The sequence below is a fragment of the Eretmochelys imbricata genome, chromosome 11 (assembly GCF_965152235.1).
Source record: "Eretmochelys imbricata isolate rEreImb1 chromosome 11, rEreImb1.hap1, whole genome shotgun sequence".
In the NCBI taxonomy this organism is placed as follows: Eukaryota; Metazoa; Chordata; order Testudines; family Cheloniidae; genus Eretmochelys; species Eretmochelys imbricata.
Window position 1 is genome coordinate 5,070,234 of NC_135582.1, and position 26,240 is coordinate 5,096,473.

General features: G+C 42.9%; 1 protein-coding gene across 1 annotated transcript in view; it reads left to right on the plus strand.

Annotated features, from left to right (window-relative positions):
* Positions 1-25,111, plus strand: part of CYP27C1 (cytochrome P450 family 27 subfamily C member 1) — a 42,415-nt gene extending 17,304 nt beyond the window's left edge. Inside the window, exons 4-9 of the mRNA XM_077830292.1 lie at positions 1,862-2,071; positions 7,319-7,482; positions 11,234-11,400; positions 12,406-12,484; positions 23,312-23,515; positions 24,995-25,111. Coding sequence (XP_077686418.1) covers positions 1,862-2,071; positions 7,319-7,482; positions 11,234-11,400; positions 12,406-12,484; positions 23,312-23,515; positions 24,995-25,111 — 941 coding nt within the window. The remainder of the gene's footprint in view (positions 1-1,861; positions 2,072-7,318; positions 7,483-11,233; positions 11,401-12,405; positions 12,485-23,311; positions 23,516-24,994) is intronic.
* Positions 25,112-26,240: the final 1,129 nt, after the last annotated feature.

A 26,240-nucleotide genomic window follows, 5' to 3' on the forward strand; every position in this document is an offset into this window, starting at 1 on the left:
GATCTCCTGTCCAATCAAATATAGCGATTCCTATGTTCTTATGTAACTGTTATGTAGCTTTTTTTTTGTGCATTTAAACATTTGTTTTATTCCTTTCCCAAATATCTGATTTTCAGCAGTGGTTGAATTATTAGTTTTTGTTTTAAAGTTTCATGTGGTTCTTTAACTGACACTGCATGAACTAGAGAGACAAGGGGAGTGCGGTAATATATTTTATTGGACGAACTTCTGTTGATGAGAGAGACAAACTTTTGAGCTTACACAGAGCTTTTCTTCAGATCTGGGAAACTTAAGAGTGTCACAACTAAATACAAGATGGAACAGATTGTTTAGTGTAAGCAGTTAACATATATTTCCAGGGATCCTTCAAAGTGAAGTGACCCGTTGTCACCCCTCCAGTCATAGAAAGGAAAGGAAGTGGTGGTGGGGGGAAGCAACTAAGGAGGCATTGTTAGGGGTTATAGATTGTTGTAATAAGCCATAAATCCTGTGTCTCAATTCAATCCATGATTTTTAGTGTCTAGCAAAGTTATGAATTTAAGCTCCCAGGCTCATCTTTGGAAATGTTGTGCAGGTTCCCTTTGAGGTTGAAGACTGATAGGTTAGATATAGAGTGATCGCTTTGTGAAAAGTGTTCACCCACAGGAGATAGGGTGTTTTTGTCTTTTATCATTTTCCTGTGTGAGTTCATTGGAGAGTGTAATGATTGTCTGGTTTCACCCACATAGGTTCTGTTGGGGCATTGAGTGCACTGGATGAAGTACACCACATATTGTTGTAGGCATGAGTAGGACCCATGGATCTTGAAAGGTGTGTGTCGGGGATGTCAATCATTGTAGCAGTGGAGGTATATCTGCAGGTTTTGTATCTGTTGTTCGGGCAGGATCTGGTACTGCTTTGGAGTGGTGTGCCCCTGGCCTGTGAGAAGCTTGCTTCTGATGATGAGCTTGGAGAGGTTGTGGGATTGTTGGAAGGCCAGGAGAGGGGGTTCGGAAAAGATTTCTTTCAGGATGGGGGTCCCCATTGAGTACGGGTTGTAGTTATTTGATGACACCCCGTATGAGTTCCAGTGTGGGGCGCTAGTGACAAGTAGGGGTGTGTGTCAGAGGTGGTTTTATTTCTGTATTGAAACAGGTTCTCTCAGGGTATTTGGGTGGCCTGTTCTATGATACAATCTTCTTTTCTGGTGGAGTGTCCTTGTTTGGTGAAGGCAGTTTTGAGTGTCCTGGACTTTCTCCTCAGAGCATATTCTGTGATATATGAGTGCCTGGTTGTAAGTAACAGATTTCTTGGTGTGTTTGGGGTGGTTACTGGATCTATGAAGGTAGGTGTGGTAATCCGTGGGTTTCTTGTATATAGTTGTCTGTAGGATTCCATTGTTGAAGCTGATTGTGGTATGAAGGAAATTGTTGCTCGTATGGGAATGTTCCAGAGAGAGTTTAATGGATAGATGGTGATTGCTGAAGTTGTGGTGGAAGTCTATAAGGGAGTTTAAGTCGTTTGTCCAGAGAATGAATATATCATCGATGTATCTCAGGTATATCATTGGTTTCATAGTTCATTTGTCCAGAAATAATTCTTCAAGGTGGCCCATGAAGAGGTAAAAGGAGATAAAAGAAATAACTTTAACATCTCCTTTATCATAGAAAGGACACATAAGGAGGTCATTTAGTCTACCCTCTGTTTTATAAGGGACTGTATTATCCCTAAACCATCCCAAGTAAGTGCTAGTCAAACTAATTAAGCATGTTTTTGCAGACTTGGTTCTGTTCCTTTACCTTTTAATTCTGTACCATAAATAACTCAAAGAAAATAAAAAGAATGAAGGGACTGTAAATTCTGTGACTTTTCTCCTTTTCAGGTGTGGCAACTATTCTGTATGAATCCCGATTGGGCTGCCTGGAAAACAACATCCCAGAGAAGACTGTGGAATACATTGAGGCTCTGGAATTGATGTTTAGCATGTTTAAGACAACTATGTATGCAGGGGCAATTCCCAAATGGCTTCGTCCATTTATTCCAAAACCTTGGAGAGAGTTCTGCAGATCCTGGGATGGACTCTTCAAATTCAGTAAGATTTAATAATAGAAAAGTTCAACTTTGTCTCTGTAGCTGCTGTCACTGTATTTGAATAGAGCTTGTTGCATTTGTACCCTAAAATTATAGTAAGAAACTGGGGAAGAGGAAGAAAGTAGGAATAAAGTACAGTGTGAAATATTAAGGGATTATTTAGAGAAACTAGATGAACATTTGGGCTACATAGCAGAAAGAACTTCTTGACAACGAGATCTACTAGAATGTGGTGCGGTAATCTTTTAAGAGGCGTAGTGGAAGCCGCACTGATTGGGACAATTGGAATTAGACTGAACAGAAAACTAGGAAAAGTATTCTAGGAAACAATCCTTTATTGGCCAAGTGGTGGACTGTGCGGCCCAACACATCTTTTCCATCTCTATCTTCTATGTTTCTGTGAAATCATGCTTATTATCTAGAGGTTAAAGATATTCGGACATCTGCTTTTTTGCTAAAGCTTATTTGTTTTGTTACCCCATTTACCCATCCACCTTGTTTGTCTGTCTTGTTCACCTGTTTCATTTCACAAGCCAAAGCTGAGCACGGGGGCCCAGGTTTTTCAGGAATTCTGGAGATATGTTGTCATAGCCCGCAGCTGTTCCACACTTGATGCTACCCAGTGTCTGTTCCAGCTTGGTTACAGTGAATGGTTCTGGGCAGCTTCTGATCTGGTGTACACATTTAAACATACGCCATTTGTTCCTCACTTGTCTTCACACCTGTTTCTCCAAAGGTGCTCTGGCCACTTTAAGTAGGTGTCCAGCTACCTGGTTGGGTGTCACTGAGGGTCGGCAGAGTGCAGGTGGCTGCTGCCCTGCTCCAAGGCTTCAGAGCAGACTCTAACACTTGCAGCTGGAGCGGGTAAAGCTCATCTTGTTGGTTGTCTCCTCCCATCTGGCTCGGCGAACAGAGTCCAACGATTCGATCAGATGGTCAGTGACATCTGGGTCACCAGATGCCTCATACTGCTCTAGCAAGGCAGCGCACTCTTTGTCGAGAGAGGGGATGTAGACAGGGCGGCAACCGCATGGGATAGCACCACAGAAGTGACAGTAGGTCTCATTTACCGAGATATGCTCGGCTGGTATTGTCACTACTCTCTTCTCCAGTGCTTCCCTGTATTTTTCCCTGTCTGCCTTTCAGAATCTCCACCACTTCTTTTTGGGACTCTTGACAACTGTGATCTGTAGCCTGATATGGATCAGCGACGGTCTGTGTTGGCTGCGTGGAAAGTTATCCAAGACTCGGCATGTTGCTGGCTGAGGATGGCCATGAACTGAACTGACCCAGCACAAGTCAGGAGAGTAGTCATGATCCCATCTAGAAGAATGGAACGTGCCTCACTGCTTAACATCATGGAGAAGGGCAAGGTTGTTTCGAGATGCCCAGTTTGCAAGTTGTTCACAGTTGGTGTCAACCTCCTTATATCCCCAGAGACAACAATGCGTTACCCCAGGTCTGTGTGCTTTTTCCAACTCTGTTCAACTTTTACATCAATGACCTGCCAACAATGGAGTCACGAAAGTTCATTTACGCAGATGACATCTGTTGCGGTACCCAAGCCTGGACATTTCACGAGCTTGATGCCACCTTAAACTGGGATATGATAAAGTTAGCTACTGTAAGACTGGGTGCCTTCAGCCAAGTGTCATAAAAACAGTTTCCAGTTTGTTCCATCTTCGCCACACCAGCACAACCCAAACACTGAATGTTTATCTGGATGGTCAGAAGGTGAAGCATGAAGTAGAACTGGTCTATCTAGGTGTGACCTTAGACTGCACACTGAGTTACCATGCCCACCTGAAGAAGACAGCAGCTAAAGTTAAGACGCACAACAATCTTCTTAGCAAACTGGCAGGTTCATCATGGGGTGCTCATGCGCCAACTTTGTGGATATCAGCCCTTGCCACCACCTATTCGGTGGTGGAGTACTGCACACCAGTTTGGAGTCGATCGTCACACACCAAACTGGTGGATCCGCAGTTACATGCCACCATGCATATCATCTCTGGCACCCTGCGTCTGACCCCACTCCCATGGCTTCCAGTTCTAAGCAATATTGCTCCACATCATATCAGATGAGAGGTTGCCACTGGCAAGTTACTGGAGAAAGTACGCGCCAATTCAAGCCTGCTGCTGCACAATGACCTTTTTAAACCACCAGCTGCATGTTTGTCATCACGTCGCCCATTATGGTCTCATTTTCCACGCCAGGATGTTAGGGCAGAAACACTCTGGCGAGAGGAATGGATATCTGTCATAATCCCCAACCAGTCCCTTGTCGCTGACCCCACAATTTGCCAGTGAGATGGCAAAGTTTACAGATGATACAAAATTACTCAAGATAGTTAAGTCCAAAGTTGACTGCAAAGAGTTACAAAGGGATCTCACAAAACTGGGTGACTGCACTGCAAAATGGCAGATGAAATTCAATGTTGATAAATGCAAAGTAATCTATATTGGAAAACATATTTCCAGCTATCCATACAAAATGATGGGGTCTAAATTAGCTGTTATCATTCAAGAAAGAGATCTGGGAGTCATCACGGATAGTTCTTTGAAAACATCCACTGAATGTGCACTGGGGGTCAAAAAAGCTAACAAAATGTTAGGAACCATTAGGAAAGGGATAGATAATAAGAGAGTAAATATCATAATGCCACTATATAAATCAATGGTATGCCCACATTTGAATACTGTGTGCAGTTCTGGTCAACCCATCTCAAGAAAGACATTAGAAATGGAAAAGATACAGAGAAGGGAAACAAAAATGATTAAGGGTATGGAACAGCTTCCATATGAGGAGAGATTTAAAGACATGGACTTTTCAGCTTGGAAAATAAATGACTAAGTGCGGATATGATAAAGGTCTATAAAATCATGAATAAGGAAGTGTTATTTACTCCTTCACATAACACAAGAATCAGGGGTCACCAATGAAATTAATAGGCTGAAGATTTAAAACAAACAAAAGGAAGTACTTCTTCACACAACGCACAGTCAACCTGTAGAACTGATTGCCAGGAGATGTTGTGAAGGCCAAAAGTATAACTGAGTTCAAAAAAGAATTAAATAAGTTCATGGAGGATAGGTCCATCAAGGCTATTAGACAAAGTGGGCAGAGATGCAGCTCTACACTCTGGATGTCCCTAAGCCTCTGACTGCCAGATGCTGGGACTCGATGCAGCAGATGGATCCCTTGATGATTATCCTGTTCTGTCCATTCCCTTGGAAGCATCTGGTATTGGCCACTTTTGGAAGACAGGATATTGGGCTAGATACACCATTGGTCTGACCCAATATGGCCTTCTTATGTTCTTACAGAAAAGTTTGAAAAATATTCCATTTGGAAACAATTTTGCCAATATGGTCTAGTAAGTCCCTTATTTTACATTACCAGTTCATTATTTATTTTAATCTGTTCTGTTGCTTGTTCCTCACTTGAAGTCAGAATCATCACTTGTCCAAAACCTATTCAATTTAATGGAAGCTTTTTCCCCATTGACTTCAGTGAGTTTTGGAACAGGAGCTCTGTAACAAAACCATCATCTCTTCAACTGACTGTGAACAAAATGAGGAATCAGCTCATGAACTCTTAAGAAATACTGAGTGTATTTCATGCAAACATACCTACTACTTAAAAAAACGAGGAAAGAAAAGTAAGGGAAAGTATGGCATATGGTTTAAAACATTCTATTTATAAGCATTTCAGTGGCCTATAATCACTCTGCGGAAGTGGAGTCCTGTTTTCATATTTCTCATTTAAAATTTGGGGGTATCAAAAACCCTCTAATCTTTTTACCCTGCAGAAGTGGTGCTGGGAAACATCTGCATATTACTTCATTCATATTGTAGCAGAATCTTCTTTTTCTACATTCCCCCAAATGTATACTTTTTGAGAGAAGTTTTGAGGTTCCTTCAGATTATTAACGATATAAATCTGTCATATGGCTGGAGCTGTATTGACCTATAGTAATTACTCCTGAGCGAAATTATGCACAAAAAAATTAAAAATTAGGCACCAAAAAAATAAAATGTATTTAAAATAATATTTTAAAATTCTGAATGTAGGGGGTTCGGGGGGGGGGTCTGGGTATGGGGAGATGGGGCTTGGTGGAGGGGGTCTGAGTGTGGGGAGCTTAGTGGGAGAGTCCAGTTACTGGGGGAGTGGGGTTTGATGAGGGGATCCAGTTGCAGCTGGTTGGGGCTCAGTGTAGTGGGGGTCTGGGTGTGAGGGGCTCAGCAGAGAGGTCGAGGTGTAGGGGGCTAGGGCTTTTCAGGGTAAGGGTTCCATGGGCCTGCTTAACAGGGAAGCCCCAGATGCAGCCAAGGGGACGCCACATGCCGGACTCCTGCTTCCCCTTGCAATTCCCCTATCCCCGTTCTTCCCCATCTCATCCCCCTACTTCAGCTGGGCAGCTCTGTGGTTGCAGAAATGAGGGGCGGAGGGGCAGTGGCATGTAACCCTGTGTGCTTCCCCCATGCCTCACCTCTGTTTGGGTGGGGGAAACCCTCCCACAACTGCACTCATGGTCATCCCACTGCCCGTGAGGCTTCTCTTTGCTTCCCCTGACGTTTTCTGCAGGGAAGCACAGGCATTCTGCGAGGGGGGTAGTTCCCGCAGAATTTCCCCAGGGCTAAAATTAAAGATGTGCAAGATCTATCAGGAAATCAAGTCCATACCCCTACGCATATAAAATTATTCCCTATAATACATTTTTGATTGCTTTAAAGAATGCATTTGATGGGGCTTCTACCATTTCCCCTTGTGGAACACCCACCTCCAAAAACAAACAAACAAGCCCTTCCCCTGCAGACCTCTGATTAATATTAACAGCAACTGAACAACAACAGACTCCAATCTCTTTGTTTTCAGGTTTCTTTGTCACATTGTTTCTTTTTTGCAGTAGCACTTGCTGTGAAAAGGAATTAAAATATAGGTGGAGATTATGTGCTTTACCAAGGTCACCTGTTTGTTTGTGTGTGTGTTTGTCTGTGTGGTCTTCATGCAAGAATATGCCAATTATGGTTCTTTTTTCTATGAGGTCAGCATCTGACCAATCTGTGGGGTGGTTTAAGCATTGTGGTATGACCTCTTCTTTAGCATAACCCACCTCTACACTGGAGGTGCCATGTTTGTAATCACCGAAGTATAAATCGGAAAGAAGGGAGGAAAGAAAAGAAGGGCTGAACAATGATTAGGGGATTTTTTTAATTTTTTTTTTTTTTTTTTGTCATTTAAAAGGTCAAATCCACGTTGACAACAAGATAAAGGCTATTCAGTCCCAACTGGACCAAGGAGAAGAAGTAAAAGGTGGGCTACTCACCTATCTCCTAATGACTAAAGAGCTTACTGTGGAAGAGATCTATGCTAATATGACTGAAATGCTTCTGGCAGGAGTGGACACAGTAAGATTATTATATCATTTTCTGTTTGGACAATTTTATTGCTGTATAAATCCACTCCATTTGCAACCTTGCGCCAATGCTATGTAAGCGTTTTTGTGCATCATAAATTGCATGTATGAATCATGGAATCATAGTAGTAATGGAAAATATGTACTAGTTCATATAGTCCATCCACTGAAGCCAAAATATACTCTCTACAGTGCAATTTGATTTTGAACTTTGTAAGTGATGGGGCTTCCACCATTTTCTATAGGACACTACTTCACAGTCTAATAGAAATATATGTATTTGTTAGTTTTTCTTAAATTCCCTTTTCTAGTTTGGGGATGGAATAAATATTTAATGGCCCTTCAGAAAAAAAGAAATAGGCAACTCTATTGAGGGTCTCTCTTTAAAAAAATAGGTATATTTAGAACTTGCTAATAGAGTTTGATATATGTACAATTAATCATTGAGAGACATTATAGATAAGATACGTGGCCTCTGTTAAAGTCCCTTTGTACCACTAGACTGATATCAAGGGGATCTTAGACCAGCCGTATGGGGATGATGTGAAGTCACAAGCATGGAGGAAGCCTGAACTCTGTGCCGTTTTTCTGCCAGCCCTGCTGGTATAGGGGGCATGATGGGGTGTGGTGGGGGCATTCGAAGGCAGGGGCGGGGCATGATGGAGCCTGGTTGGGGGGGCAGGCGGCGAGGCTAGAGTATGATACACATAATCCCTAAAGAACCATTCTTGACAATCCATGTTAGAACATCCCTGTGGATTAGAGATTGGGGTGGCATAAAGGTGGTTTTAGAGCCACCTCCGCCTTCCCTGCCCCACAGCATGGGCTCAGCACAGCTGAGAATTGCATTCTAGGATTGGGTTCATCCACAGAGATATAAATGAGCCATGTGCTGGAGATTGTAATTAAACTTTTTGGATCAAGCCTAGAAGGGTTTGATGAAGATCTATAACCCTCTACAAGCTTGTTTGCCAGTAAGCTTGAAATAAAAATCCAGCTCATTTGTTGCTAATTGGATTCAGCTTTCTCTGGGTGTGAGAGCGGTCTGGAGGGATGGTTGGGAAAAAAAGAAACTTTATTAGCCTCAGAACAAAAAGCATATGTAAGGGCTTATTTCTGTATTAGAATTACTCGGTTGGTTAAGTTTTCCAGAGGCTTATGAGCTTGGTGAGCTTTTTATTGTTTATTTAAATAAAACACAATTTATTCATCCCATTAGTTTTCCAGCCTTTCAAAGCCCTAATTTTCCACTTTTAGGCGGAGAGAGTTTTCATTAAACCAAAAGATCAGTATACTAGTTCATGACAACAGAGTCTGTGTTTGCATTTATACAGCTTTCTCAACTAACAATGATTATTTTATGAGAAACATGTGCTTCTGGCTTCCCCCCTTCTGGTACATGATAGAAATGGAGGGAGCCCTGTTTCCCCAATGCTGGCATTTCAGGTTTTGTTACATGATGGAAACTGAAAGAGCTCACAAGGATTATTAAAGATTTTGAATAAATTTCTAAAGCTGTTATTTGGCTTCCAAGCATTTTGGCTGTTGTAGCACAGAGCCAGTTTTGAAGAGGATATGAAGGACCTGGGAACCTGAGAGGAGACACTGTTTATATCACAATAACTCTTGTGTGTAGTTTGGCACAACTGTCAGCCTCTTCAGAGAGGAGCAGCCCAGAACTGAGCTGTAGTGAAGGATATTATAGGGACGAAAGGCTAAAAAGAGGATTCTTGGGCTATTTCTACCCTGAAATGTAAGCCCAGGGTTTGAATTCTGGCTCAAGCCTAATCTCCCTTCCATCTACACACAAATTGCACTAACCCAGGGCTCTGACCCAGGGGCACCCGCCCAGGGGTGGAGGGTCCGAGCCTGAGTCCAGCTGGGTCTGATGGTTCAAGCCCTATTGCTTTGCAGTGTAGATGCTGCCCCACTGAATTTATGCACAGGGAGTCCGCAAAAAGTATTACGCAATCCCACCAGCCAACTTTTTGCCCATTGGACAGTCTTCTGGTGGCTGGTCAAGTTTTTCCACACTGCACTATGAACAAAGGGCAGAGTGTTCACATTTTGGGAGGGCGCAAGGGAGTCAGGGATATGTGTGATTGGTCTTGGGCTCACAGAATGCAGTGTAGACGCTGGAGCCCCCGGTTGAGACCCAGGTTTCAACAGTTCCTAACTTGGGGTTACAAATGAGTGTAGATGCACAAGCCCTAGGTAAACAAACCCATGGTCTGCTAACTCACGTTCTACTAACCCTGGGCTTACATTGCAGAGTAGACACATTTGGGGACAGGATTTTCAGCATTGTGTCCTATTTTTGCAAATAAACACAAACTGAAAAGGTCACTGTCATGTCAAACTTGCTCTCTGATTCCAATTTTGTAAAGTTATACCAACAGAAATATTTCCATAAATTTGTTTTTACCAGTATATTGTTGGCAACCCAAAAATTCCAACATTGTTGTAGTGCATGAGAACCTGAAAGTAAAATTGATTGGTAACTAACTATACAAAAATGAAACTGAATAATCTGTTTTCATTATATAAACTGAGAAAAATGCAAACTCAAACCACATTATTTTTCAATGGTGAAAAATAAAGTAAAGATTAAATCTTCTTTCACTTTTAGTAATCGAAGATGTTATTTATAAAAAAGTAAACTGCCATGTTTGCCAAGGGACACTGAATCAGTCAGTCTTGGAGGTATTCTGTCTGTGGAGAGGAGTTCTGAGGGAAGCAGGTTCAAAAGAGGCTGCTGTACCTTCTTTTTGGATGTGGTAACATGTGGTCTCCGACACACACATGCACCTGCACCAACTTCAGTCATTTAGCTGGTGTAGAGAAGGATGGGGACATGGCTCCTGTTCTTGTGTCCTATCCCTGCCTTTGTGCGCTTATGCAGGGCAAGCCACATTTGGAATTTATGATTTTTAATATGCCAGTGTCTCCTTAAATGCCTAATTCTGAAACCTGTAATTCTGTACAGTCTTTCATGATCATTAGTATCATAAATGTGTGATTTGTTTTCTTTGAATATGTCATTTTAATGGAAACAGCTTATTCATGAAGAGAGTAAAAAGGTGAATTATGCTGGGTTGTTTTAAACTCTGATTTATACACACACTCCCCTTAAGCATTGATAGGAAAACTTTCCATAGGAGGTAGAATTATGTCATATTAGTAGTTTCCAACTGCTGGAAAATGCATATTATGTTACAACATCACTTACTAAATGATGAGATATAATTCTAGAAATGGTAATATCAATGTTATCGTTACTAGGATTCTGTGAGGAGAATGCAATATGCTTACAGTGGGTGGAAATGGTCTGCATAGCATTCTATCATCCTGCAGAATATTTTTGTTGGGAGGAAAGGCACAGCAGTAATTGAGAACTAGCTAATAATTTCATCCATTCATGTTTATAGCTTTTGTATTATATATATCATTTTGTAGTTTACTTTTCTTGTTGCTTTTTGATCTTTCACTTGTAGAAATACGGAGGAGGGGTAGTTCTGGTGTGTTTTTCCAGGTGGAAAAGGGCTGAGGTAGAGGATGATGTAGACTGATTCCATGCCCTGAAACCCAGATGTTACTCATATCCTTTTGTTTTATAACTGTGTGTGTACATAGTGAATCCTTAGTTGAAAACTGCTTGTTTTTCCTGGCATTGAATTAAATATTTGTAGCTACTTTCATTATTTTTTTCTTTTTCCTGATGATGTTGGCGGTTTCTTTCTTAGACTTCTTTCACTTTGTCCTGGGCAACATACTTGTTGGCAAAGCATCCTGAAGTTCAGGAATCTGTGTATGAAGAGATAGTCAATAATCTGGGAAAAGATCAAGTTCCCACTTCAGATGATGTCCCCAAATTGCCACTGATTAGAGGCCTGCTCAAAGAAACCCTGAGGTAAGTGAAACTTTTAATGATCAACATGCAGTTGTCTGCCAGTTTCTTTCTGGTTATAGTGACTCTTGTGTCCAAGCTAAAATATGTTTTCAGTTTCTGCTATTGGTGGTGGTGGCTGCTATTACTTTTATTCATTGTATCACCAGTATACTCAGTGCATTCTGAGCAATTTAATATCATACATAGCACCTATATAATACTTTATGTTTTCTAAGTGCTGTATAAATATTAACTAATTAATGCTCACAATGTTCCTGTAATAGATAATTAAGAGCTTGACTGTGCCGTTAGAGCACTGATCACTGTGAGGGACTGTGAAACCACCTCAGCAGGAGTTCTGGAGAAGTTGTGCCTCAGGGAGTACAGGGAGAGTGTGCCCACTGCTACCATTCTTGAGGCCATGGACACATAGCCTACTTCTCCCTTTTAGGGGTGGCTAGCTCTGCTAGCCAGGAGCAGTACCTGTGCTCATGGAAGTAAAATGACAGAAGTATCATTATCCCTATTTCACAGATGGAGAAACTGAGGCATTGAGATTAATTTGTCATGTTACGGCTACCCATTATTTCACTTTTGTTTGCAATGTTGTTGAACCGTGTTGGTCCCAGAATATTAGCGAGACAATGTGGGTGAGGTGATATCTTTTATTGGACCAGCTTCTGTTGGTGAAAAAGACAAGCTTTCAGACTTACGCAGAACTCTTCTTCAGGTCCGGAAAAGGTACTTTAGTCCAATAAAAGATATTACCTCACCCATCTTGTCTCTTATTATTTCTCTGGCAGAGCCAAAATTAGAACTAAAGAGATACTAGCAACTAGTCTTATAGAGACCAATAGACAGACCATGGCGCCCCACACTCTTTTGGTCCCCAAGAGAATCCATACTTGCTACAGTTCTTTTCACTCTGAGTATATGTTAATGTGGTAGCTAAACTGGATCTTTTGTAAACCTTTGTAAATTTTATAAATTATAGATGCTGAATCCCTCATTAACATTTGTCTGTAGGTTATTCCCAGTATTGCCAGGAAATGGTAGAGTGACACAAGAAGACTTGGTTGTTGGAGGATACTTGATACCTAAAGGGGTGAGTTGTGTGATGGCCTTATGGAGGGAGAGGAACAGATTTTCTTCATAGAATCATAGAAATGTTGGACTGGAAAGGACTTCAAAAGGTCATCTTCTATCCCTGGCCCAATCTCCTATAGGGGTATCCCTACCATGCTGAGGCAGGATAAATATACCTAGACCAGTCCTGACAGATTTATGTCTTTATGTATGGAAAGTCTTCCATTAAGACAGAAGTACACTTGTGTGACTTTGCAAGATATCACCAAAGATGGAAGCACAGGAAAGAGGAATTTATAATAGTGTTCATTTATGTGAAAAAAAATAATTTTATCACTGACTATGTTTTTTACCTAAATCCTGATGGAAATGTGAGTGTTTTCCTTATTAGAAGGACTGGTTCTCACCCTCTGATGAGTCTTTCAGTTTTGGCTTTACTCTTCAGTACCTTAGAAACAAAGAGGGCTGTTGATAAATTTGTATTAGGTTGCTATGATTAGATTTCAAACTAGAGCACACATTTAATTATTTTTGTAAATTAGTGTAATTTGGGGTATCAAACTCATTCTATCAGGAGAGGTGAATTTTTGTTTTAATTATGGTCATAGCCAAGGTATAAAATTAGGACTACAAACTACTCTCAGTTCACAGTGGAACTCTCATTGATACCATTTGGAGACTTACACAAGATGAAGGGTAGAATATGCTTTTATAAAGTAACTAAGCTTAGAAGGCCTGATTCTCATTTACGTTAAGGCTCCCTGACATTGCTATAGAAGAGTTAAGTGGCCTTTTAAATGGATGTAAGTGTAATTTGCTCCTTTAAAATCCTTTTACATTGTCAGAGCAAAGTAAAAGGGCCTTAGTGTAAAGAAACAGATCCTTGCGTTCTTAACATTCTTTATTATTTATCTATTGCATTCAGCATCTCTCTTGGTTAAATGATCACCTTTAGTACTGCCACTATTTCTGATCTCTGTTTTCCTTTCTTCTACATTCTCATTTCTGTTTCTCTCCTTTTCCACTGTCTTGGCCTGAATCCACAAAGGGATTTAGGTGTTACCTGGAAAATCATCGGAATAATGAGATCCACATCACCTAGGCTCCCTATACAATGAATGGGGAGAGATAGGTGTCTAAGAATACAATCCACAAAAGTCAGCACACTAGGCAAGGAGCTAGCCTAAGCTAGCCAATGGGAAATTCTGACAAGAGTGGTATGTCCTAAGTTCCATCCATTTCTAGGAGATAGGCACCTAAATCTGGGCTGCAGGGAGGTACCTATCTCTGCTAGTGATCCACAACCAGGAATCATTCTGCTGCAGTCAGGCCTTAGTCATTTATTGTGAGAATGAGGGCATGTCTTCACTAGCACCATGGCAGCGCTTTAACATGGCTTGTGTAGTCACAGCATAGCGCTGGGAGAGAGCTCTCCCAGTGCTATAAAAAAAATACCTTCACAAGGGGAATAGCTATTACACTGGCACTTTACTGCGCTGAAACTTGCAGTGCTCAGGGGTGTGTTTTTTCACACCCCTGAGTGAGAAAGTTGCAGCACTGTAAAGTGCCAGTGTAGACAAGTCCTGAGTTAGGCATCTGTCTCACTCCACACAAACAACTGGCAGAAGAGGAGAGAGTGGTGCCAACCTTATAACCCAGTGGTTAGAGTACTCACTTGGGATATGGGAGACCCAGGTTCAATTCTCCCCTCTATCTGATACAGAGAAAGGAGGTGGGAAAGGTTCTCCCCTCAGGACAGTGCTCTAACCACTGAGTTATGGGTTATTTTGACGTGGGGCTCCCTCAGTCCCTCCTGTTCAAGCTGTTGTGCTTTAAATAAATAGTTCGTCAGTGTGCCAAAGAGAGTGAGAATAATTTTATAGCCTGGTGAGCTGAGCATCCACCTGGCAGGTGGGAGACCCATGGTCCAGTCCCCTTTGTGGATATGAGCCTTTGTGTCTGTCTCCTCCCGTCTCCATCTTGCATTTCTCTTCCTGACACAATTCCCAGTTTTGTACCTATGCTTTCCCCATCCCTTCTGCTCTAAAATAATCATCAGTTAAATAATTAATGCTGACCGTTACAATGTTGTAAATAGACTTTAATGTTAATCCATGAGTTAATGAGGGAGCTGGGGAACCCACATCCCTCAAAGTTATTGTTTCACAATGTCTGCAGACTCAAGAATTGCATTGATTTACACCTGGTTTGTGTTTGGAAAGTTATTTTCACAATCATGAGGTTAAAAATTATTTTTTTTAAAAATGAAAGCTTAGATTTTGCAGAAACTGAGTATGGCATGTGGGCCACAACAATGCATCACACTGGGAGTGGGTTTGGCTCATGAGTCATGTGTTTGAAACCACTGGTTTAATTCTGATATATGTTTGCAAAATAGATCAGAATGTTTCGAAGGAGTGATGCAACTGCCTGTTGTGTCAACCCTTATGGCTAAATTCTGCACTTAGGTGTACACATGTGGCTTCTGTTCATTTCTGTTTTTATATTATAAACTGTGATGTATGTTCTTTGCCATGCTATCTCTTGTTGTGTCACCTCCTAAGGCCAAATTCCACTGTTACACTGGTGTAAATTCAGAGTTAATCTGTTGAAATCAGTGAAGATATGCAGGATTTACACCAAAGTAGTTGAGATTTACACCCCCTAAAGTAGTTGAGAACAAAATCTAGTCTCCAATTTCTTTTTTTATAAATGCAGTTCTTCTTCAAGTGATGTCCTTGTGGGTGTTCCAATGTAGGTGCGGCAGCACCCCCTGCGGCTGGGATCAGAGATTTTCACCAGCAGTGCCCGTCGGACTGCACATGTGCAGCTCCCCTCTTTTGTGCTGTGCGCAGGACGTATATGTAGAGCTGTGCTGTCTGACCACCCCCACTTCCTGCTCTACCACCTTTGGTCTGGGACGGAATCCACTAGCAGAGCCCGCTTCTCCTATTCCCTCATAGAGAGTGCCTTACCTGATAATGTAGTTAGTATTTTCCTCCTCTTTTTCTTTCTCCTTCTATCTACAAAATTTTGTTTTGTTTTGTTTTAACTTAATCTTTACAGTTCTTCTCATAGTTTAGGTTTCTGTTTTTCTCACTTCCCACCTTTCCCGACTGCGAAGCCTTTTCCCTTCACCCTTATGCCTGGCTCTCCCGAGTTTAAGAGTGCGTTTCGTGTGGGGCTGCCTTCTCGATAATGGACAGCCACCCGCAGCGTATCTGCTGTCTGGAGACACTGTCTCACCTGAAACCCAGCGCCAGAAAGGACAGGGACATTAGATTGAAACTTTTCCTCATGGAGAGATTGCTACATCCAGCATTGGACCCGGGCCCGGACTCTCCCCCAGAGAGGCCCTCACACTCTGCCAGGTCATCTGCTGACCCCTATTATCCATGCCGTGTGAAGAGAAAGTCATCCTGTGATTGTGCAGATGACCAGAAACGGGCGTCCTCCTCCTCACATTCTGAGGTGCAGCCTGCCAGAACACTGTTCCTGGCTAGGTTGGTGGCCTCAACCTCATCCGACAGGGGACATAGCTCCAGGGCTCGTCTGAGTACCTCTGGTACAGGCTCAAAGAAATGGTTTAAAGAACCTATCTGGCCAGACCTTCAGACTTCGATGCCATTTCCCAGCTCTGGGGACTGAGGCAGCCCGCTTGCTGGAACTATGCACCGACACTGTTTCTGGCTCTGATGAAGCTGTTGGCACCGAGTAAGTCCTCGGCACCATTAAAATCATTGGCACCGGCCAAGTTACTGATGCCAACCGAATCATTGACACTGAAATCTTAAGCACCGGTCAAGTCTTTGGCACTGGTCAAGTCATCGGCTAAGTCTCTGGAGCCATCTTCTAAAATTTCAGGGACATACACCCTCTCTTCGGCACCGTGTATTACAAAGGCACCAATGATGCTCCTTTCCCCTCCACAAGACTTCAGATACTCTAAAGACCTGCTGATATCTGACACTCCCGAGTCTTCACTTCTTTGACGGGATCTCCCCCCACTTCTGCCTTCCTCTCTGGATTCACAACATTCCTTCCTCTCTTCGCCGAGGACAGCACCTCCCTTCCCCAGGGAGGAAGAGGAGGAGGAGGACAAAGGCTCCATTGTTCCCTCGACTTCTGGGCAATTTGCACTGGCTTATCCTCACTCTGGCCCCCAATCCTGGCAGGGACCACTGTGGATGCAGCCACATGTGCCACTCCCACCAAACTGGCCATATTGGGACCCTTGGGCTACAGGGCACAATTCAGGAACCCTCCCAGAGAGCAAAGTTGGAGACCTACACCTCTCCCTTCTCCATCAGTCTCTCGTCCTCAGGAAGTCGAACCACCACCAGTACCAGGGAGGAAGAACAGGAGAAAGAGCAGGAAGAGGAGGCTCCCACAACTTTAAATTTTTCCTCCTTCTCACCTGACAAGGCGATTATGCCACCACCCCCTAAATCTGCCGATGACTTCAGGCACTTTCAAAATCTATTCCATAGGATTGTGGATTCCCTCCAGATATCATTGGAGGAAGTCAAAGACCAGCAGCATAAACTGCTGGACATTCTCCACACATCCTCTTCCTCAGAGATCACACTATTGTTCAGTGAAGCTTTTCTCGAACCTGCAAAGGTTCTATGGCAGACACCAGCTTCCATCCCTCTGACCTGCAAACACGCTGACAGAAAATGTTATGTTCTGATGAAGGATGCTGAATTTTTCTTTTCGCTCCCCACCCCAAATGCTTTGGTGGTCAGTGCGGTGCAGGAGAAAAGCCATTAGTACCAACCTCGATCTAGTCATCCAGAAGAGATTGGAAACGCCTGGACCCTATTTGGACACAAGGCATACTCTCCACGCTACGATTTAGGATGTCAAATTATGAAGCTCTCATGGCCCAATATAATGATCTGAACTACTCCAAATAGGAGGAATTCTGTCACGATATACCAGAGACCAAAAAGGAGCCATTCCAGTCCTTAATATTGGAGGGACACCTCCTAGCCTGTACAACCCTACAAACCTCGCTAGATCCTGCAGACACCGCTGCTCAATCCATCGCAACTGCTGTGGTCATGAGGTGTGCATCATGGCTCCACTTCTCAGGCTTTCCTAAGGAGGTACAAACAGCAGTAGAGGACTTACCATTCCAAGGCCAGGAACTATTCTCAGAGTGCACAGATAACTCTCTGCACTCCCTTAAAGATTCTTGAGCTACACTTTGTTCTCTCAGGATATACATGCCAGCACCAAAGGGATGCTCAGGGAAGTATCAACTGCCCCCTGTGATCCCGAACTCAACAATGCACCTCTCAACACCTCTTAACCCAATGCTGTTGACAAGGCCTTTGATTAAACGTAGACAGCCCACTCCTCAAGGAGCTACCTCTCATGCACTAGCACCAAAGCAACAATTTTGAAGGTGTGGTTGAGGCCCCTAGAAACATTCTCTTGTTCCAGTCATCCCCACCCTCTCTGATGTTCTAACAGTTTGGTGACCAACTAGCTCCATTTTCCCCATCTTGGAGTCTCATCACCTTGGACAAGTGGGTTCTAGAGATATTCAAGGAAGGATACTCCATCCCCTTCCTATCTTTCCCACCCTGCCATTCCCTCTCCCTGTCCTTCTTCAGGGACCCCTCTCATGAGTCCATTCTATGGGGAGAAATAAGTCATCTTCTGGGAGCCATGTCCCTTCCTAGCACATGTGACAAGGTTTCTACTACCACTATTTTTTGATTCAGAAGAAGGCTGGTGGCCCCATCATGGACCTTCGCAATCGAAACAATTCTTCAAGCTGCAATGTTTCAAGATGGTTACCCTCTCCACTGTTATCCCAGCACTGGAACAGAGGGACTGGTTTTCAGCCTTCAACCTCCAAGATGCATACTTCTATATTTCCATACATCCTGCCCACAGACGATTCCTCCAGTTCGTCGTGGGCACCAGCCAGTACAAAGTACTGCCCTTCAGACTCCATGGCACCTCAGGTGTTCTCCAAGGTCCTTGCAGTAGTCGTGGCCTTCCTAAGGAAACAAGAAATCGTCATTTTTCCATACTCGGGTGACTGTCTCCTCAAGGCCCCTTCTGAAATCAACACTCTGAGCTGTCCATATAACAATGGACCTGTTCACGAAGGTAGGCCTCGTCGTGAACCTAGAAAAGTCCATTCTAATGCCAGTACAACAGCTGGAATTCATCAGTGCACAGTTGGATGCCATACATGCCAGAACCTTCCTACCACCTCACAGATTCTCGGCTATAACGGATCTGGTATTGCACGGGTCTGCCCCCAGATCTCTGCACAAATGTGCGCCAGTTTCTAGGCCACATGGCAGTGACCATGTTTGTGGTCAGGCACACAAGACTACACATGCGATTTCTTCAAGCATGGATCTGTATTGAATACCTCCCCCACAAATACAGCACTCACAAACTTTTATCCATGCCGAGGCAAGTCAAGGATTCACCGCTGTGGTGGACACAGCCCAGCAAAGTCTTTGTTGGAGTTCCTTTCCTACAACCATCGCCAACTAGGATACTAAACGCCAATGCCTCCCAAATCAGTTGAGGAGTGCATCTATACGAATACTCGGTGCAGGGCAGATTGTTGTCCACCGAATCTACCTTACACATCAATCTCCTAAAGCTACGAGTGGTTCGCAATGCCTGCTGACATTTCTTACCTCTTCTCAAACATCATATCATAAGAGTGATGACGGATAATCTTGCCTGAATGTATTACATCAACAGGCAGAGTGGAGCGAGGTTCCACTCTTTATGCTCAGAGGCAAACAAATTGTGGAACTGGTGTATCCAGAATAACATCTCCATTTCAGCCACGCACCTCCCAGAACACAACCGCAGACACATTGAGCAGGATGGTCTTGCACGATCATGAGTGGGAGCTGGATATGCGAGCACTTCAACCCATATTCAACCACTGGGGCTGTCCCATCATAGATCTCTTTGGCACTCAACACAGTGCACACTGCCCTCAATTCTGTTACGCTGGGCATCACAAAATGGGGAAGAGATGGCCAGCCCTCTGTGGAGATAGAGGTGGTTAGGGACTATTTAGAAAAGCTGGACGTGCACAAGTCCATGGGGCCGGACGAGTTGCATCCGAGAGTGCTGAAGGAATTGGCGGCTGTGATTGCAGAGCCATTGGCCATTATCTTTGAAAACTCGTGGTGAACCGGGGAAGTCCCGGATGACTGGAAAAAGGCTAATGTAGTGCCAATCTTTAAAAAAGGGAAGAAGGAGGATCCTGGGAACTACAGGCCAGTCAGCCTCACCTCAGTCCCTGGAAAAATCATGGAGCAGGTCCTCAAAGAATCAATCTTGAAGTACTTGCATGAGAGGAAAGTGATCAGGAACAGCCAGCATGGATTCACCAAGGGAAGGTCATGCCTGACTAATCTAATCGCCTTTTATCATGAGATTACTGGTTCTGTGGATGAAGGGAAAGCAGTGGATGTATTGTTTCTTGACTTTAGCAAAGCTTTTGACACGGTCTCCCACAGTATTCTTGTCAGCAAGTTAAGGAAGTATGGGCTGGATGAATGCACTATAGGGTGGGTAGAAAGCTGGCTAGATTGTCGGGCTCAACGGGTAGTGATCAATGGCTCCATGTCTAGTTGGCAGCCGGTGTCAAGTGGAGTGCCCCAGGGGTCGGTCCTGGGGCCGGTTTTGTTCAATATCTTCATAAATGATCTGGACGATGGTGTGGATTGCACTCTCAGCAAATTTGCGGACGATACTAAACTGGGAGGAGTGGTAGATACGCTGGAGGGGAGGGATAGGATACAGAAGGACCTAGACAAATTGGAGGATTGGGCCAAAAGAAATCTGATGAGGTTCAATAAGGATAAGTGCAGGGTCCTGCACTTAGGACGGAAGAATCCAATGCACCGCTACAGACTAGGGACCGAATGGCTAGGCAGCAGTTCTGCGGAAAAGGACCTAGGGGTGACAGTGGACGAGAAGCTGGATATGAGTCAGCAGTGTGCCCTTGTTGCCAAGAAGGCCAATGGCATTTTGGGATGTATAAGTAGGGGCATAGCGAGCAGATCGAGGGACGTGATCGTCCCCCTCTATTCGACATTGGTGAGGCCTCATCTGGAGTACTGTGTCCAGTTTTGGGCCCCACACTACAAGAAGGATGTGGATAAATTGGAGAGAGTCCAGCGAAGGGCAACAAAAATGATTAGGGGTCTAGAACACATGACTTATGAGGAGAGGCTGAGGGAGCTGGGATTGTTTAGCCTGCAGAAGAGAAGAATGAGGGGGGATTTGATAGCTGCTTTCAACTACCTGAAAGGGGGTTCCAAAGAGGATGGCTCTAGACTGTTCTCAATGGTAGCAGATGACAGAACGAGGAGTAATGGTCTCAAGTTGCAGTGGGGGAGGTTTAGATTGGATATTAGGAAAAACTTTTTCACTAAGAGGGTGGTGAAACACTGGAATGCGTTGCCTAGGGAGGTGGTGGAATCTCCTTCTTTGGAAGTTTTTAAGGTCAGGCTTGACAAAGCCCTGGCTGGGATGATTTAACTGGGAATTGGTCCTGCTTCGAGCAGGGAGTTGGACTAGATGACCTTCAGGGGTCCCTTCCAACCCTGATATTCTATGATTCTATGTTCTGGAGCAGGACTGGGGCGCGGATTGCTGGGACACTTGTTCTTCGTAACCTGGGATATACCACTCCTTTATGCCTTCCATCCCTTTCTCCTATTCCGAGTACTTCGCAAAATACAGGCGTACCGAGCTCATGTCATACTAATAACTCCAACATGGCCACAACAGGTCTGGTATACTTACCTTCTACGCGTGATGGTATGCTGACCGATCTGTCTCCACCTAAAACCGTGGATCCTCTCACAGGACACAGGATGCATTCTCCATCCCAATCCGCAGATGCTCCACCTTAAAGCCTGGCTCCTCTGTGGTTCTGGGGTCCAGAAATAGCCTGCTCAGACTAAATCAAACAGATACTTTTGAATAGCAGGCGTGACACAACCAGACACACTTACATTCAAAAATGGACTAGATTTCACTGCGATGTAGCTTACGTCAGGTTGACACAGCACACTCTCCATTGCCACTTATTCTTTGCAGCCTTTATATAGGGCCCAGCCTGGCCCTGACTGGCTGCCTTTCTGCCCTTCTCTGATTGGTCGGGTTCTGCACAGGCGCCCTCCAGCCTGCTTTAACTCCTCTTCTGCCAAAGTGGGGCCACTGTCCCACTACACACCCTCCCCTTTAAACAGCCAGGATTGGCCAATAGCTCTATTAGGGTACACTTGGCGGCAATCACTACCTTTCCCTCCCCCATTGTTGGCCACTCCGTCTTCACACACCTGCTCATGAAGCGCTTGTTGATGGGTATTTGCCATATACAAGACTTGACCTCAGCCTGGCCCCAGCCTAGTCGTCTGTTCTCTCACTAGGCCCCCGATTGAACCAATGGCAACCTGTTCTTACATACACCTATCAAGGAAAATGGCCTTTCTTTTTGCCATCATCTCTGCTAGGCAGGTGGGCGAATTCACAGCCCTCGTGGTATGTCCACCATACACAGTGTTACTGTAAAGACAAAATTAAACTACGCCCACACCCAAGATTCTTACCTAAGGTCCCAACATCTTTTCATCTCAATCAACCAATACACCTCCTTTGCTTCTTCTGAAAGCCTCACAGTAATCAATAGGAGGCAGCTCTACAAACCCTAGATGTGAGGTGTGCATGAGTCTTCTACTTGGACAGGACTAATCCTTCCGGAAATCGCCATGATTATTCCAATCCACCACCAAAAGATCCGGAGGCACTGCTATACCAAAACAATGCCTCTCTAAATGTATGCACATTTGTATGCATTTATTTTATGAACTCCACGATAGACAACCTCCTATCTCAGTCAGAACACATTCCACACGATCATTATTTACCTCGTTTGCCTTTCTTAATAATGTCCCCATTGATGACATTTGTAAGGCTGCCACATGGGCACCAACAAACACTTTTGCCTGGCACTTTTGCACAATGCTGCAATGGATACTCTCCTTGGACATGCTGTCCTATCCTCGACAGTACATGTTGCTCTGAAGCCCCAGCCTTCCAACTAGGGTCACTGCTTTATAGTCACCTACACTGGAGCACCCATAGGGACGTCACTCAAAGAAGAAAAGGTTACTTGCCCTGTGCAGTAACTGAGGTTCTTCAAGATGTGTGTCCCTGTGGGTGCTCCACTACACACCCACCTCCCCTCTGCTTCAGAGACGAAAATATAAGCTCTGCAGCAGAGAAGGAACTGGGGGTGGTCGGACCGCACAGCACTCTATATGCGTCCCGCACACAGTGCGAGAGAGGGGAGGTGCGTACGCGCGGTCTGACGGGCACTGCTGGTGAAAATCTCCCATCCCAGGTGCAGGGGGTGCTGCCGCCCCTACAGTGGAGCACCCATAGGAACACACCTTTCCAAGAACCTCATTACTGCACAGGGTGAGTAACCATCTCTTCCTCTTTTCCTTTGATTGTGTTAGGCAATACATATAGGAGAAAAACAGACATAAAAGGGTTTATTATATTACATTCCCTTGTGTATTTTCTTTTTATACAAGCTCATGAGGAATCTTTTACTGAGCCTAAAAGTTTTTGAAGATGATCTAATTTGAGCCAATGAGAAGGAGATCTAATTTTGAGATACTGCTCTTTGTGAAAACTCAGATATGTAATTTCTACATCATCTTTTTATCCATCATATTTCATGTTATACAAATTATAACTGAATTATTATTATTATTATTGCTACGTGTATCAGCATTAATTAAAAATAAAATATAATTTGTTTTCTCAGACCCAGTTAGCACTCTGTCATTATGCTACATCGTATGAGGAAGAGAATTTCCCAATGGCAAATGATTTCCGACCTGAGCGCTGGCTGAGGAAAGACAATACGGACAGAGTGGACAACTTTGGTTCCATTCCATTTGGTTATGGCATTCGCAGTTGTATAGGAAAAAGAATTGCAGAACTGGAAATTCACCTTGCACTGATTCAGGTGAGGAATCTGTGACAGTGTTATAAAGAGATAAAAATATATTAGTATCAGCTCTTTAATATGCAAACTGCCTCTGGACATCTTTTTATTTAAGAAAAGCTTTGTTTAAAGAATGTTGACTAGGCCCCGATCCTGCATTCTTTTTCATTCAGAATACACATGTGCTTAGAATTAAGCATTTCAATAAAAATCTACATTACAGAAATAAAAATTGTAAATCCCAGTTGTAGTACAAGCAAAATCCATCCAATGTAAGATTACCAAGGAAATAAATTACTTTAGTGTAAAAGGATTTTCATAAGTCAATTGCAACCTTTAAATGAAAGGCTCCCTTGGCATATGGCAGGATGGTTCTTTACTCAGTTATAGGATTTTGATTAAAACATTGTTGTATTGAGAACAGTGGAGCATTTACCAGAAAGTGAAGAAGGTTTGTAATCCTGAGACTGAGGCAGACCATACTAACCAACATTCAAATCAAACATTCACCGTCTCCATGTTTTCTCTGATCCCTGTGTCTTCTTTTTCAGGCTTCTGCATGTATTCTTTTTTGCTGTTTTATATAGATTATTTTGTATTACATCCTGAGGTAGAGAAGGCTTTCCTATCAATTCCTACTGTATGTATGCATCTCCAAGAATCCCCCAAAAGATTTGGATCAGATTGAGCAATCAAACCACATGAGTTTGCAATTTTATTTATTTGTTTGTTTGTTTATTTATTTATTTATTTACCATGACTTCACAGTCAGAACTGATCTACTTGGATGTGCTCCACAGTCATTTGTGTAATGCACTGTAGCATTTCAAAGAAGTTGCTGTCTCTCCCATGTGTTGGTTCTCATGCTGCTTTAGTGGATGTATCATGGGCATCAGTGCAATGGTCTAATATCAGCAGAATCACCTTGATTGAATGACAGACTGTTATTGTTATTCTGTTCAATATAGGTTCTTGTATCATGCTCATCACTTTATTATCAGAGCACTTGCATTAAGGAATGCGACTAACATCTGTCATGTTCTGTTGTTCCATCCTCTGCCCAGGTGGAGAAGTGTGTGCAGTGGAGTATTTTGTTTTGGAATATTTTTCATTATATACACACACTATATATTTGTTCATGATGGCAAGGTCAGACATACATGCCTTGCACTTAGAGAGTCCTTAGTTCCTGTGGGAGTTTTTTCCACAGTTTTAGGCCAGGCACCGAAAAAGCTCTGTCTCCTGTACAGACAAGCTTTTCTCTTATTGTCGAAAGTTCCATCGTGCCAGAGGAGCATAGCTGTCAACCATGGTCTTCATCCTGGAGCCGTTTCATTTTCCCCACAGAGAAATCGTGTTAAGCAGGTTCACTGGAACTGACAGCAACATTAGTGGTAGTGATGAACTCTAAGGAGTATTACTGGTTTTCTGTTTCTAGAATTATAAGTTTGTATTTGTCAATTTATAAGCTGTCTAATATCAACATATGTCTCTTTCCAGCTGCTTCAAAATTTTGAGATCAAAATTTCTCCCAAAACTAAACCAGTTAAGGCCAAAACCCATGGACTTTTGACTCCTGGAGACGCCATCAATGTGAAATTTGCTGACAGGAAGTGAGATGCAAATGTTTAGGAAATTTTAGTGTGTACTCTTCTTGGAAATTGACTTGCATCTGATTGAAATATGATGATTGTTCTCTTGTCCATTGGCTTGTGGGCATTCTGCAAAATGATTAAGTCTTAGATGCTGACCTACTTCTAGCAATATCCAAGAGATGTTATCTCTCTCATAGAAGATAATTCCACAAGTTCACATGGAACTGTATGGAAATATAAACTTAAATACTTCCTTTTTGCACTGGGAGTTACCTTTTCCCTGGAATCAGTTTTGTATGATAGCAATAGATGCACTGAAACAACACTATCAAGTTCAGACATGGCATATTGTCTTGAGCTTTTGTTAGACTGCTTAGTCGTCAAAGAGAAGCATTCCTGTGTGTCTGTGTGGTGATATATACTGTTCCCAAACCTGTATATATATATGTTGATTGACAGTTTCTCTTTGTTGTCTTCAATGCCTTTTTTGGAATTCTGCCTCTTTAGTTAGCTTTAAAAAAGCATTTACATGATATGCGTCAAAATAAAATTAATTCAATAGTTTGAAACATAAAGATGTTGTAAAAATATATGGAAGATGTTGCCAGTTTGTTTAGACTCAACAATTAGGATCTGTTTTTAAAAATGTTTTTATAAAACATAAAGTGAATAGAAATAATAATTGCTTTGAAATATTTCGTATTGGCCACAGTCGGAAGACAGGAGACTGAGCTAGATGGACAATTGGCCTGACCTAGTATGGCAGTTCTTATGTAAATGTGTCTGTAAAATTAAAAGCATTTGTAAAAAAATTAATTTTTTAAAAAACGTATTTAAACACCATGTTGCAGAGTTATGAACCCAAACAGTGTTATCACACGAAAAGCAGGAAGTGAAATTAGATTTTTTCACTGTTCCATTTGAATTACATGCAAATAGTAAATAAACAAGAAAAATGATGGAAATACATTAGTTTCCACGTTTCCATTTCCTGTGACCTAAAATATTATTAGTAACAGAGATGTTTTAAAAAATGGCAACAAAAACAAACATATAATTTTTGTCCTGATATTCTCTTTTTAAAAGTAAGAACTGGAAACTCTCATTGTAATGGACTGCCTGCCCTCTGTAGGATGGATTTGTGACTGCTA